The following is a 16434-nucleotide window of genomic DNA, read 5'->3' on the forward strand; positions in this document are numbered from 1 at the left end:
CAGGAGATAGTGGATGAAAATGTGATGCAGTCCGTCACAAACCTGAGGCTTGGGAGACGTTGGACCTTTCAACAGGACCGTGATCCCAAGCATACCTCCAAGTCCACTAGAGCCGGGATCCCGTGTGTGTGTGTGTGTGTGTGTGTGTGTGTGTGTGTGTGTGTGTGTGTGCTAGTGGACAGTGGGGTGCAGCGGCATAGGGAGTATAGTTACCCCAGTATGGCTAGTATAGTTACCCCAGTATAGCTAGTATAGTGCCCAGTATATAGCTAGTATAGTGCCCAGTATATAGCTAGTATAGTGCCCAGTATATAGCTAGTATAGTGCCCAGTATAGCGCCCTAGTATGGGTAGGTGGTGCCCCCAGCGGCTTCCTGTAGCGGTGATATGCATCGCCGTTACCATGGGAACCGTTGCCCTGCTTCCTTCCCTCCTTACAGCAGCCGCAAGATGCCCTGCTGTAATAGGAGATGCGGCTACGGGGGAATATAAGAAAGGAAGCGGCTGCCTGCTCATAAGGTAACAGGAGCGGCGACGACGGGTTGAGATGACAGACCTGCCACGGCCCGGTGGAAGACTGGCAACGGACTGGCAGTGGCCCGGTGGTTGGGGACCCCTGCACTAGAGCATAGTTGCAGATTAAAGGCTGGAACATTTTGGAGTGGCCATCACAGTCACCAGACTTAAATCTGATTGAGAACCTCTAGTGGGACTTAAAGAACGCAGTTGCAGCGCGCAAGCCTAAGAATGTGACTGAACTGGAGGCTTTTGCCCATGAAGAATGGGCTAAGATACCCGTAGATTGCTGCAAGACACTTGTGTCAAGCTATGCTTCACGTTTAAAAGCTGTTATAACTGGAAAAGGCTGTTGTACTAAGAACTAAGAATGAATGTCACTTGGGGGTTGAATAAAACTGATAATGATGTGAGAACAGAAAAGACATTTGAGGTTATTTCATTATAAATGTTATGTTATATTTGTCTGACTTACAAGTGCCTCTTTGATTTAATTGTAAACAAGATGACTGAAATGATCAAAATCAATGTCAAACTGGCCAAAACACTCAATTTCAGTGGGGGTTGAATAATTTTGAACACAACTGTATATAATAGGGAAGGTATACAAATATTGCTGATAACCGGCATGAAGTATGTTATGTATTTTTCTGTTGTAGAAATAGAGATGGTGATCATGGAAAGATCGAAAGCGGCAGAAAAGCCTTTGCTCCCTGTACAAGAGGAAAACACAACTGATGAAGAGAAGAGTGCAGCAGCTGCAGGAGCTCTGGCCTCTCTGAATAGGTAAACAATCCAACTCCTCCCATAGTAGTAAAGCCTGGTACTCCTGTGTGGAGGCCTGCTGCATGTGCAGCTACAATCTGGCAGTCTCTGGGACACTACAGCTGCCTGGGAAATTACTAATGGGTGCGTATATGTCCTGCTCAGCCAGTGACCTACCCATATTTCCATGGAGGAGTGGAGGGGAGACCAGGGATCTATATCTGACAGTGGATAGCAGAGAACAACTAAGCAATTAAGTGCAATGGGGAGAAAATGAAATGGTCGCGCATCTAACCAAGATGCACCTGACAGACACTCACTGCATAGGGCTAATAAGCCTCAAAAACGCACAAGTGTGCTCATTGTAGTGGAACAGGTGCATTAAGAACTAATGCATCTCACAATACAAACAATGGAAGCAAATCCATGAGTTATACATTATCCCGGGGACCTTACCCTTCTCTTATTCAGAGAGACATCGGTTCCATGCTGCAAAGCATGTTAGCAGGGACGGCTCGTGCAGCCTTCTCTTGGGGTCCCCACCCTAACCTAAGTTTAAAATCACCCAACATTTTGGGAACATGCTAGCAACATTGACTTGGGAACAGCAGGCCATATAAAGGGGAATGGGTGCGGCGTGGGCGGCACCCCAGGAACTCTCACTGCCCGGGGACACCGCCCACAACCACAACCCAACCCAAAGGAAAGAAATACAATACTATGCAATGGGGAGAAAATGAAATGGTCGGGCATCTAACCAAGATGCACCTGACAGACACTCACTGCATAGGGCTAATAAGCCTCAAAAAGGCTCAACTAAGCAATTAAGTCTGGAAGGTCTAACTCTTCATTGGGTTGTTCCCTAACCATTGTTGACCAGGTTCTTGGATGGTATTTTCCCTATTCATTTCCTAGAGGAGGAAGTGTGAGCTGCCAACAACCAGTCATATTCCAGGAGCTGTAATGTTGGATGAGAGTAGAAGAGAAGACTCATCTATCTGGCAGTTAAAAGACCTTTTCCCCATACTGTTTTTCTTATTTGGGAAACCCAATTTTTTTTGCTGATTCTACCTTTGTGATGGGTAAAGTATTCCTGCGTGCTCTATAAAGATTGTATGCAGCTTATCTACTGCAAGAGCAACAGAATCCTAAAGCAGTTACATTGTTTAAGCATAGTACATCATTTCAAAGAGTTCCAACTTTTTCTTTTCTTTTTTTTGTATTTTTGTTTTTGGTAGTTTTTGTGGCTTTTCACATGAAGCGTTAACAGTAGAATTTTGCGCAACTGTTGCACAAGTCCTGCTTTTAATCAGTGTTTTTGATCTTTTTCCTTCCAAGTGTTCAATATCCTGTTTCTGAGAATTGTGGTGAAATGTGTTCTTTTTTCCACAGGCCTTTCCTAGACATGGTTTACAGTACACTGGAATGTACCGAAGATGATTACTACACACTCTTTGTGTTATGTCTTCTCTATGCCATGTCTCGCAATAATGGTAAGTTGGGAAAGTATGCATTGAATCAAATAGAGCTTGTTGAATCAGAGTGCATCCAATGGGTCATTAATAGGAAGATCTGAGAAAAGGCGGTGCCCTCTTTGTATGCTTCCCTAGTTTATGTGTTGCGTGTACCCAACGTTTGTATCATGAGACAGGTTTTTGCCTATCTCTGGGCAGATCTTTTCACTGTTATAAATAAAAAATATGAATACTGCCTATCCTGCTTATACTGGGTTTCCTGAATCATAACATTGACTTGTAAAGTTAAGTACCCACAGCAAGATTGAATTGATGGATACTGCAGATGAACAAAGTTTCCATGATCTTTTCTAAAGATCTTTGCGGATGGGATGTGGAAGGTAGAAGATTACCAATGATAGGATCGTTAAACAAAGAAGGATGCGGGGAAATTCCATAAACTTTAGATGAAAGATTGTTTAAAGATCTGTGAACAAATTGATCCAATTTTATCCGTTCAAAATGAACACCCATCATTGTACATTGGCCGTCTGTAACCATAATTTACCGCTTTTAATTAAAAGATAGTTACTCAATATCAGTTGGAATGATCATTCATCTGTCCATTTTGAATTCAATTTTGCCATGGGTATGGACCATAAAGTGTACCAGAGATGAAAAAAAAATCATACATACTTGGGGCTTCCAAACAATATATGTCTTGTATCAAAGCGCAACAACCCCTATGCACTCTTGTCACTAATGTGCTATAACCAGGCCTGGCAGCCTTTCAAGAATATACAAGTGTGTTGAAGCGCAAAACAAGAATTGATATGCATACACATAAACCACAAGTTCGCGCAAGATATCCCATGTGCACCATGGATTGGTAGATGTCCCATCAACATTTTTTAGTTATCCCATATACATGGTACAGAGCTTGATGAAATCTGCTTCCTCCAGTCCCCTCCGGCCAGATCGCTCCTTCAGTGCCATTCTCCACCTTCTCGAGCTTCCACAAGGGCTCGCGCTATCTTCGGCCAGTCTGTGCATGCACAGTGCGGCTGCACGTACTCCCCATCTTGTTCCTGCAGCCAGGAGAGTCCTGTGCCTGCACAGTAGTACTGTGCAGGTGCAGAGAGCTCCCAGTGGCACAGCCAGACCCCATATGTGCAGTAAGCCCCGACTGCCGAAGATACCGGGAGCATTTACCGAAGAACCATGAGGTGGAGGACGGTGCCGAGTGAGCGATCAGGCCCCGAGGGGGCTGGATGAAGCCCAGGTATGTATGTTTTTTTGTTTTTTTTAACATCAGGTTTCCTTTAAGTCCTGGAGTAGATATTAAATTCTGAGGCAACAATCCATGGTTTGAAAGATAATTCTTCTACAGACCAATTAGAAGCAACCCATAACTAAAGGTTTAATCAAATGTTTAACGATTAGACATAGTCTAGGAATCACCTCTAACCTACATTTTGATCGTATATACTCACATATAAGCCAGCCCGCATATAAGCCGAGGTACCCACTTTTCCCTCAGAAACTAGGAAAAAGTGATTGACTTGCGTATAAGCCCCCTGCCCAGTATAGCCCCCTCTACAGTAGCCAGATGTGCCCCAAGGATGATACAGCTGTGTCTCAGGGCCCCACTAGATGATGTCATAGATATGAGACAGTGATTGCCACACAGGAAGAATCCCGATCATTGCACCACTGACATGTTGCTTGCACATTCTGCTCCACAAGCCAGGGGACACAGGTAGTCCTGAGCAGCACACTCTGCACACCATGTTGCAGGGGATGAGGGGCACAGACACAGCAGGGAGCTAGCAACAAAACCTGCTCCACCATCCATTCTGCTCCACTGACTCGCATATAAGCCCAGGGGGTAACTTTTCAGCACATTTTTTGTGCAGAAAAATTAGGCTTATACGCGAGTATATACAGTATACAAATAATCTCCTTTAAAATATAACTTTTTACCATTGTTTTAAAAACATTTTATTGGACTGACCCTGTTAGGAGTTACTAGCTGATTAACGAGCATGAGATGTATAGAGATTCTGTAGCAGTGAAAATGAGAGGTTTGGATAAGCCTTTGCTATCTCTCCAATTCTCAATCAGACATTGAATTCACACACAGACAATTTGTACCCACTTACCACACCTCAAAGAAAACCCAAAACATGTTTCGCCTCTCTAAGGCCCTCTAATTCACACATAAAACCACAAAACGCCAGCGATTACCGCTAGCGTTTTGCAAGAGTGATTTTTCCGCGATTAACGCGGAAAAATCACTGGACACTGCAGCGTTTTGGGAGCGATCACGATTAGCGGTGCTATGCATGCTGATGAGGAATCGCAGGCAAAACGCTGCATGTCACGCATTTGCGGTTAACGGCAACCGCAAACACGACAGTGAGAGCACTGCCGTAGGCTTACATGGGCTAGCAGTATTTAAAAACCGCTAGCGTTTTGCGCTGTGCGGGAATCGCGCGATTACCACTCAAGTGTGAATGGGGCCTCCTTCAAGTCTCCCTCCAGCTCATCATGCGTGCACAGTGTAAAGGGCATATTTCAGGAAGAGAATGACAGAATGTGTAAACTGTACCAGTTCGAAGAAACATTCCATTTTCTCATTGCCCCAATGCAGCACTTCAGCTTCCGTTTCCGTTCCTCTGGGCTCAGCGGTCCGGAAAAATTGCTGCAGAACCAAAGCTGTGGTCCGTTCAGCAGATCGTGTGGAACGGATCCATTTCAAAGGACGGATGTGAATGGATCCATAAGTTAACATTGGATCCATTTGTATCCTTTCCGATCCATTCCCTTCCAATCCAGGAACAGACCGCTCTAATGTAAACCGAGCCTTACAGTGTGGTGGCAGCCATTATAACTGTTTTAAAATACCATTTCATTTTTCCAATCTTGTGCAGAGAAGACAGGTTCTGTAGTTAAGAATATATATGATCCTGTTAATTGCATTGAAACGCCAAGGAGGAGACATTTGTAAAGCTGACGTTATTGATGGCATGGCTCCTTTGTAAATCTTCAGAGCTCTCATTGTAATCTGACTTTATACTGTAAGAACAAACGTAATCTGTTCTGATGCTGAACAGAACACATCATACATCCGTGATTTCTCAAGTTTCCACTGTTTTTCTTGTCTTAACAGGAATAAACCCTTCTCAATTGGAGAAGATCCAACTGTCACTGCAGCCTGCAAAGGAAAACCGTACTTACAACCATGTTCTAGTGGAAAGGCTTATCAGGATAATGAGCAATGCAGCTCATCCAGGTATTGGAAGCCTTCCTGCTTTTGTGCTTACAGCAATACCAGGGTATACATGTAGTGCATTGCTGAACCACGAGAATACTAGTGCGTTTGAGGGGCCTATGTACATTAATGCTGGCCAATAACTTTCCACCTACAGTGTTGTCTTTTTGGCATACACTGTACCTGCCTATACAGCTTTTTGATATTTCTTGATACAATGTCATCATTATCGTAGAACATAAGTGTCCATAGTGACATTAGATTGTTAAGGTAGCCGTACACCACTCGATTTTCAATTAAACTTTATTGTGCGGTCAAATACAGTGTGGTTGTTTGAAAGTCGATCGACTAGTGGCCCCCACACTACACGCAAGATCCTCTGCTATTCTCCTTCACTATCGATCTGAACAATATTGTGCCTTCTTGCATTGAAACCAAAAATTGATTCTGTGTCAATCAGTCATGTGAACAGTAGCTGCTTCCTGTATGATTGACTTATTTATCTCATCCTCTCTGATCGAGGTGCTTCTATCTGATTGGTCTTTTGTTAAGTTCCCAGTACTGCCTGATGAAGTGGGATATTGCCCTTGAAACGTGTTGCAATATATCCGAGTTTTTTTAAATAAAACTATTTTTCTGTATAACTGACTTTTGAATCCGTTTGTGAGAGGTAAGTCCATCACTACCTCCTTTTTTATACAGTTTTTAACTATTTTATTTGACCAGATATCGGCCAGTTTCCATGGATCCGATAAAATGATTGAATCGATTAGTCAATTGTACAGGAAAATGGAGTAACTGATGTCCCCATTTACCAGCTTTAGAGATGCAATTTTGTGAATGATTACGTCCTGTTATGAAACTAAAGTGTTTCATAACACTGACAATCAAGTTTTAATTGTTTCAGCATACTCTTTTTACAGGATCAGGTCTTGATCCTATATTAAAACCACTAAGGCTGCAATTACTTCAGTCTTATCAGTCATTGTATTCTGTTCATTACAATGGTCTAGCATTTAAGCAGTGCTCATTAATGGTTACATTTTCCAGATATTGTTGTAGTGTAAATCACTGAGCTGCGCTCACCAAAGTTTCCTATAAAACACAAATGTGCTGCACATAGCGTAATTTCATTAAAACATCATGAACACCCGAGTGCTGGTGAATTTTGTGACAATCATGCATCCACTCCCCAAAGTAGATTGCGCTCACCAAATTGTAGCCACCTCAGAGAACAGGTGGATCTAGCGTTTTGGTTTGAATCACCCCACTGGCACTTGTGATCTTCAACTATAGTTTAATATCCAGATAAAAGTTTTCTTCACATATGAAACATAAAAACACATGGACCCATCATAGTGTAATACAGCCAATACATTTAAAATCGCTGCGCACTGAATGCGCACTCACGTATGTTTGCTTGAGTTCTTGCACATCAATATATCCTATGCAGAGGGGTCTGTCCTGGCATCTGGGTGGATGCGGCGTCCCGCTTTCCCTCTCACTCCGTCCGCCTGGGCTCCTGTCTCCCCGCTCTGTAAACAACACCGGCCTGGCTCCGCTCGCAGTGACGTCAGATGCACATGGACGTGGCTCCGCCCTACGCGTTTCGTCTAATCAGACTCATCAGGGGCTGAGCGCAATCTACTTTGCATGAGCGTAATCTACTTTGGGGAGTGCGCGGAGGTGTACAGAGGCGCCGGTAGGATAAAAGTCAATTAAAAGTTTAAAATTGCTTCGGTTGCGGTGGTGGACCAGCCAACCAAAGATAGGCACACGTACTTGTAATAATACCAATAATATACAATTTATTCGTTTGCTCCAAATGACAGTCGCAACGCGTTTCACGGGTGAGAACCCGCTTCTTCAGGCAATAAAAGACAGGAGCAATACACTGAAAAAACGACAGAGACAATTGACAACCATCAGAATACTAGGTGTGTTGTAGTTGTATCACATAATGTGCTTAAAGGTAATTAACATGTGGATATCCCATATCAAAATAAGGGTATTCTATTGTACAATGTAGTAGACAGTACCAATTTTAAATTGGACCTAGTGTCCCTATGGGAATCTGTACCTGTGGAGGTTACTCTATGTAAACAATGTAACAGTCTGATTTCACATAAGGGAATGAGAAGGAGTGATATAGAGATAAGAGGCAGGGTGGTATTGATAGTGCCTGGGACTATTCTATGGGGGTGCAGGTAAATGAGAGGCAAAAAAGTGAACCTGGGGCGCAAAATGCGGAGAAGTCGCTTACCAACATGTACTCGATGAGTTGCTTGGCACCTCTGTGCCGGCTGTATTGGAGTGCGCAGATGCGGACATAATACATGCCACGTCACCCCTGCCTCTTCCTATACACTATATTCTCCCACCCGCTCCCGCCCACTTCATCCCCATTGGTCACAGACCTCCAGCTGCCCTATCACGGCCCCCGCTGACGTCACTCACCTCCTCCTCTCGTTCCTTCTTATACTCCGCACTCCAATACAGCCGGCACAGAGGTGCCAAGCAACTCATCGAGTACATGTTGGTAAGTGACTTCTCCGCATTTTGCGCCCCAGGTTCACTTTTTTGCCTCTCATTTACCTGCACCCCCATAGAATAGTCCCAGGCACTATCAATACCACCCTGCCTCTTATCTCTATATCACTCCTTCTCATTCCCTTATGTGAAATCAGACTGTTACATTGTTTGCATAGAGTAACCTCCACAGGTACAGATTCCCATAGGGACACTAGGTCCAATTTAAAATTGGTACTGTCTACTACATTGTACAATAGAATACCCTTATTTTGATATGGGATATCCACATGTTAATTACCTTTAAGCACATTATGTGATACAACTACAACACACCTAGTATTCTGATGGTTGTCAATTGTCTCTGTCGTTTTTTCAGTGTATTGCTCCTGTCTTTTATTGCCTGAAGAAGCGGGTTCTCGCCCGTGAAACGCGTTGCGACTGTCATTTGGAGCAAACGAATAAATTGTATATTATTGGTATTATTACAAGTATGTGTGCCTATCTTTGGTTGGCTGGTCCACCACCGCAACCGAAGCAATTTTAAACTTTTTATTGACTTTCATCCTACCGGCGCCTCTGTACACCTCTGCGCATCTAGAAGTCTACCCTTGGTGGAAGGGTGACATACCCTGCTATTTCCTCCTATCTACAGAGAGCGACGTCTTAATCCTGAGTGGGGACAGGCTTGTTCTCCCCACCTGCCTTTACAGTGGTTGCCTTGGAGGTAACCCTGGTTTGTGAGTATATTACTTACTTCTCATATTACTTTCCCTCCCTTCTGATACATACTACACCATATTGGGCTCTCGGTCTTCTACCCTTACTTTGGGGAGTGGATGCACGATTGTCACAAAATTCACCAGCACTCGGGTGTTCATGATGTTTTAATGGAATTACGCTATGTACGGCACATTTGTGTTTTATAGGAAACTTTAGTGAGCGCAGCAGTGATTTACACTATTACAGTTTCTGGAAAAGTGAAGCAGCGATCCCACAGGAAGTGACTTTATTAACTGATTTGATCCAGCAAAAATCCTTTGGTTGGCTCTAATTGAGGTCTGATGGACTTACAATGAATCATTAGGTTGATGCAAATATTGGCTGCAGTAAGGTCTGATTGCACTACAGCGGACTTTGAAGGACTTGTTTGAAGTGATTATATTAATTAATTCGCATAGTAATATTTGAAGGCAGCGCAGCCCTATTAATGTATATTTTCCAGATATTAGTGGAAGTGTAGGCATGCCCCCTGTGATACCATCTGCACCTTTAAAGGGCTGGAGAATGCAGCAACTGACATGTCCAGAGCCTATAAAACCTATGACTCTTACCTTACAGAGAGTCCTTTGAGAGTTTAAAGGGAACCTTAACTGATCGGGGGGGGGGGGGGGTTAAAGAGCTTCACTTACCTGGGGCTATTACCAGCCCCCTGCAGCAGTCCTGTGCCATCGGAGCCGCTCTGGAATCCTGCGGTCCCCCGCTGTCACTTAGTTTCGTTTTTGACGACTCACCAGTCGGCGGACCGCAACAGCGCTAATTGCAGTGGGGAATGCGTCCAATAATACGCATGGCGGCTGGCCGACTGGTGAGTCGTCAAAAATGAAACTAAGTGACAGCGGGGGACCGGAGGATTTCAGAGCGGCTCCGAGGGCACAGGACTGCTGCAGGGGGCTGGTAGTAGCCCCAGGTAAGTGAAACTCTTCACCCTCGCTTAAAAAAAAAAAAACTGATGCGAATAGATCCAATGTTAACCTATGGATCCGTTCACATCCATCCATTGAAACGAATCCGTTCTGCATGATCTGCTGAACGGAACGCAAGTTTCTTGCAGCAGCAAGTTTTCCAGATTGCTGAGCCCAGCGGACTGGAAACATAGTTACATAGTTACATAGTTATTTTGGTTGAAAAAAGACATACGTCCATCGAGTTCAACCAGTACAAAGTACAACTCCAGCCTGCTCACTCACATATCCCTGTTGATCCAGAGGAAGGCGAAAAAACCCTTACAAGGCATGGTCCAATTAACCCCAAAAGGGAAAAATTCCTTCCCGACTCCAGATGGCAATCAGATAAAATCCCTGGATCAACATCATTAGGCATTACCTAGTAATTGTAGCTATGGATGTCTTTCAATGCAAGGAAAGCATCTAAGCCCCCTTTAAATGCAGGTATAGAGTTTGCCATAACGACTTCCTGTGGCAATGCATTCCACATCTTAATCACTCTTACTGTAAAGAACCCTTTCCTAAATAAATGGCTAAAACGTTTTTCCTCCATGCGCAGATCATGTCCTCTAGTCCTTTGAGAAGGCCTAGGGACAAAAAGCTCATCCGCCAAGCTATTATATTGCCCTCTGATGTATTTATACATGTTAATTAGATCTCCTCTAAGGCGTCTTTTCTCTAGACTAAATAAACCCAGTTTATCTAACCTTTCTTGGTAAGCGAGACCTTCCATCCCACGTATCAATTTTGTTGCTCGTCTCTGCACCTGCTCTAAAACTGCAATATCTTTTTTGTAATGTGGTGCCCAGAACTGAATTCCATATTCCAGACGTGGCCTTACTAGAGAGTTAAACGGGCAATATTATGCTAGCATCTTGAGTTTTTATTTCCCTTTTAATGCATCCCAAAATTTTGTTAGCTTTAGCTGCAGCGGCTTGGCATTGAGTACGATTATTTAACTTGTTGTCGATGAGTACTCCTAAGTCCTTCTCCAAGTTTGATGTCCCCAACTGTATCCCATTTATTTTGTATGGTGCTAGACCATTGGTACGACCAAAATGCATGACTTTACATTTTTCAACATTGAATTTCATCTGCCATTTATGTGCCCGTATAGCCATCCTATCCAGATCCTGTTGCAATATGGCACTATCTTCCTGAGAGTTGATGATTCTGCACAATTTTGTATCATCTGCAAAAATAGCAACATTGCTCACTACTGCATCTACTAGGTCATTAATAAATAAATTGAAGAGCACTGGACCCAGTACAGACCCCTGTGGGACCCCACTGCTAACAGTCTCCCATTTTGAGTACGATCCATTGACCACAACTCTTTGTTTTCTGTCCATTAGCCAGTTCCCTATCCATGCACACAGACTCTTCCCCAGTCCTTGCATCCTCGACTTTTGCACCAGACTTTTGTAGGGAACAGTGTCGAAGGCCTTTGCAAAGTCCAAGGATATCACATCTACAGCATTCCCAATATCCATATTAGCATTAACTACCTCATAAAAGCTGATCATGTTAGTCAAACAGGACCTGTCTTTAGTAAACCCATGTTGATACTGAGAAATAAGATTATTTTCTACTATGAAGTCATGTATAGTATCTCTTAGTAACCCCTCAAATAGTTTGCATACAACTGATGTTAAGCTTACAGGTCTATAATTTCCTGGATCTGATTTTTTGCCCTTCTTAAATAATGGGAAAACGTGGGCTGTACGCCAATCCACTGGGACTCTGCCAGTTGAAAGAGAGTCACAAAAGATAAGATAAAGGGGTTTATCTATAACTGAACTTAATTCCCTTAGGACCCGAGGATGCATGCCATTTGGGCCAGGTGCTTTGTCTATTTTTAATTTATTTAGTCTTGCCTTCACTTCTTCCTGCGTTAAGTATTTAATAATACAGTTAGAAGATTGAGACTCTTCTGCCTCTGTAATTTGCAACAGTGTAGTTTCCTTTGTGAAGACAGAAGCAAAGAAAGCATTTAAAGGGATACTGTAGGGGGGTCGGGGTAAAATGAGTTGAACTTACCCGGGGCTTCTAATGGTCCCCCGCAGACATCCTGTGTTGGCGCAGCCACTCACCGATGCTCCGGCCCCGCCTCCAGTTCACTTCTGGAATTTCTGACTTTAAAGTCAGAAAACCACTGCGCTTGCGTTGCCGTGTCCTCGATCCCGCTGATGTCACCAGGAGCGTACTGCGCAGGCACAGACCATACTGGGCTTCTGCTATACACTCCTGGTGACATCGGCAGGAGCGAGGACACGGCAACGCAGGCGCAGTGGTTTTCTGACTTTAAAGTCAGAAATTCCAGAAGTGAACCGGAGGCGGGGCCGGAGCATCGGTGAGCTGTTGCGCGGGCACAGGATGTCTGTGGGGGACCATTAGAAGCCCCGGGTAAGTTTAGCTCATTTTCCCCCGACCCCCCTACAGTATCCCTTTAATAACTCTGCCTTACCTTGGTCATCCACCATTGAGTTCCCACCCTCATCCTTTAGGAGTCCTATACAGTCAACCTTTCTTTTTTTTTTTTTTTTTATAGAGTTGATGTACTTGTAAAACTTTTTTGGGTTAGATTTGATATCCCTAGCGATTTGATTTTCAGCTTCAATCTTTGCCAGCCTAATTTCTTTTTTACAATTTATATTGCACTCCTTATAATTGCTTAGTGCAGCCTCGGTCCCCTCCTGTTTTGGGACCTTATAGGCATTCTTTTTCCTCTTCATTTTATCCCTAACCTTTCCATTCATCCATAGAGGCCTTTTTTTATTCCTAGACATTTTGTTTCCATATGGGATATACATACTACAATATCGATACAAGATTGATTGAGAATAAGTTTAAAAGCTTGCCATTTCCCTTCAGTGTCCTCCCCTTGTAGTACATTACCCCAGTTCACCAAACTTAGTGCCTGCCTAATTTGGTTGAACTTTGCTTTTCTAAAATTTATAGTTTTAGTGGTCCCACTGCCCCGAAACAGAAGCTGAAGCGCTGCATGGGGGCAATGAGAAAACCGAATGTTTACTCAAACTAGTGAGGAAGCGGACTGTTCTAAAAAGAAAAATTAATTTTGGGGTTTGAGGGGGTAACGGACCAGAAGCAGCGGAACGGAAATGGAGTGGCAATGGAGTGAAAACGGATCATATCTACCGGTGGTCAGATTTGTTTCCACGGATCCGTTTGCCACTCCAACACAAGCCGGGCCTAATGCACTGCGTGGCCGTGTGTTGTGATGCATTTTTGTCAAAACCCAGTGCTGGACCATTAATTGTCAGTGAATGGGATCAGCACTGCAACAGAATGGAGAGCCATGCATACCATTGTAAATGCACGCTCATCTGCATAATCTTTTCACTTAAGCCGCATCTACACGCATAGATGCGGCCGCGATGTTCCTTATCAATCGAGCCGCTAATGCGGCTCGATTGATAAGATCCGACAGGACGGATCTCTGCACCGCCGATTCCCTGCTCGCTCCCCGCGAGGGGACAGTTGCAGGGAATCGAGCGGAAGATAAGCGGGGACGAGCGGGGAATCGAATGCAGCGCACGCGCGGCGAGCGGGGATGCGGCGGGCACGTGGAAGAGGCGATCCGGCAGCTAATTGAGCCGCCGGATTGCAGCCTCATCTACCCGTGTAGATGAGGCTATAGGTTTTGTTACGCCTTAAGTTATTTTGGGCCTGATGGAAAAAGGACAATGCATGGAAAATTTACTGGCCTTAGGCCCATTATGTGATACTTAATTTGACAAGTTTTCGGTTCCAGATAGAAGCAGCTGATGTAATTGTATACAGTTTTTTTGTATAGCTGAATGCAATTGGATTCTAGCATTTCCATAATCATTTTTTCTCTTGTCTTGCAGACAGCAAAGTCCGCTTAGCTACGTTGGAGCTTGCTTGTATCCTTCTGAAACAGCTGGTTCTGTTTGATACAGACTGTATCATAAAGGACGTTCACCTTGCCTGCTTGGAGGTAAGTGATTTTATCTGCTTATTGGTCGATGTTGTGAAAAAAACATAGGTGACAAGCATGGTCATATAACCTACAGCAACAAGTCCGATTTTTGTTTGCTAATTAATTTAGTTTGATTGGTGTGGAGCACCCCACTTTTTGCTTTGCATTATGGACTTTTGTTCATTAATAGATTGCAGTTTAGTTTCTTATTTTTAAGACTAATTCCACAAAGCTTTGTGCCTACATCAGATTTTATTCACCTGGGAGTGGTTTGAAAACCAGCATGTGTACAGATCAGAATTGTCCTTGTAATCTGTGAGGTTTCCTGTAAACCAGTTTGTATCAAGAAACTAAAGTTATGTTATCTGTTTGAATGAACCATCTGCAAATAGAATGAGAAAAAATAGAAGTTGTAACAGATTTAATCTTCCTGAGATCGAAGATCTCTGCAGATGGTGACTACAGCCATAACACTTGTTGCTTGGGAGAAAAGCTAAGCCAAGTTGGGACATGATACTAAACTTAAGAGATGTCACTTTACCAACAAAGATCAGGATAGTTAAGCTGCATACTCACCGTTGATTGATGTCGCCTGTCAGGGATCAAGACTCAATCCCCTTGGGCCGGGCTGCACAGATGCGAGTAAGCTGTGTAGCTGCCGACTCGCTGTATTGCTATGCAGTGTGTGTGTGTGTGTGTGTGTGTGTGTGTGTGTGTGTGTGTGTGTGTGTGTGTGTGTGTGTGTGTGTGTGTGTGTGTGTGTGTGTGTGTGTGACGTCACGTGGGGGAAACAATGGGATCAGCTGTCGTTTGGGGCGATACAACTAATAAAGCTTAAATACTTTGGTCACATAATGAAAAGACTAGATTTTTTTGGGAAAAAGTGATGGCAAAAGAAAAAGATGACAGAGGCTAAGATGGATAGACCGCTTATGTGAAGCTATTAACATGCCTATACAACAGATGAAAGAAGCAGTGATTGACAGACATCTGGCATGCAGAAGTACATATGGTCACGAAAAGTCTGAGTCAACTGAATGAATAGGGAGGAGGATCATCAGTGGTTAGGTGGTTTTCTGAATCCCAGAACTGGAGACTCTTGAAAGATTTATTTCAAAATCTTATCAACTGTTATAACTGTCTTTTTTTATAATTTTACTTAAGCTGGCTATACACGTACAGATTTCTACCCTATGGACCTGATCCATGATCTTCTGGTAATATTTCTGTGGCAATATCACTGTATTAACGGCAGCAGAGTACTGTGTGTTATGTAATTTGCATCCCAATGGTACATGGGTAAAACGAGTGTTATGGTAACGCGCCTTAAGCAAGTAACATAATGCACGTTACCATAGCAAAGCTCGCATTGCCCATGTACCACAGGTTTTGCTAACTGCGCAACGCATGCTATTTTGCTGGTATTAGTATTTTTAGTATATTGCTGTGCACTACCTGCGAATGGCAATATTACCAGTGGTTCATTCATTAGGCCCAATGTTCCAAAATGATTGATTCATTTCTAAGCAGAATTAATTAATAGCACATCGATTGTTTATAGATTCCAGCAGGGAATGGGCCATTGATCTACCACTGCTTTTGCCCTGCCCCCAATGGACCCAGTTTTTCAGTTCTCTGTTTGGTCATAATTGGTGAAAATTTGTTCTCCAGGGAATTGAAACAGAGAAGTGTGTGTGTGTGTGTGTGTGTGTGTGTGTGTGTGTGTGTGTGTGTGTGTGTGTGTGTGTGTGTGTGTGTGTGTGTGTGTGTGTGTGTGTGTGTGTGTGTACCTTTACACTTTGTAATATTTGGAATGTCTGAAAGGACAGGCCCAGCTGATGGCTTTGCTTTATGTTTTTCCTTAATAACATTAGAGTCTTCAAGTAAGGACCATCGTGTGTGATTAATGTTGGATTAATATTTTGATAGTGATATGGATCATTAAAGTGATTCCGAGCCGAGGGGTACATAACATCAGATACTTGCCTAAAGAGAGGGAAACCCTCAGGATCCTATTGAGGCTTCCCTCTGTGGTTTGCTGTCCATCGTCGCTGAGCACGGCCCTCCAGACAATGCATTGTCGCTAATCAGATCAGGGCCGCGTAGCTCCTCTCCCTTGTACATGGCCGCACAATAGCCGGCTGAGCCTGCCCGCACATGCGCAGTAAGCCGGAGCCGTGGGCTGCATGCTACTGTGCATGAGCGG

The 16434-nt window shown here is 43.7% G+C and overlaps 1 protein-coding gene across 3 annotated transcripts in view; it reads left to right on the forward strand.

Moving 5' to 3' along the window:
- The window catches only part of CLEC16A (C-type lectin domain containing 16A), a 369068-nt gene that overhangs the window by 148377 nt on the left and 204257 nt on the right, over positions 1–16434 (forward strand). For all 3 annotated transcript variants that reach the window (XM_068244692.1, XM_068244690.1, XM_068244691.1), the window contains exons 11-14: positions 1175–1301; positions 2673–2773; positions 5907–6029; positions 14137–14246. In XM_068244692.1, the coding sequence (XP_068100793.1) occupies positions 1175–1301; positions 2673–2773; positions 5907–6029; positions 14137–14246 (461 nt within the window). The remainder of the gene's footprint in view (positions 1–1174; positions 1302–2672; positions 2774–5906; positions 6030–14136; positions 14247–16434) is intronic.

Source organism: Hyperolius riggenbachi, chromosome 7 (genome assembly GCF_040937935.1).
Source record: "Hyperolius riggenbachi isolate aHypRig1 chromosome 7, aHypRig1.pri, whole genome shotgun sequence".
NCBI lineage: Eukaryota > Metazoa > Chordata > Amphibia > Anura > Hyperoliidae > Hyperolius > Hyperolius riggenbachi.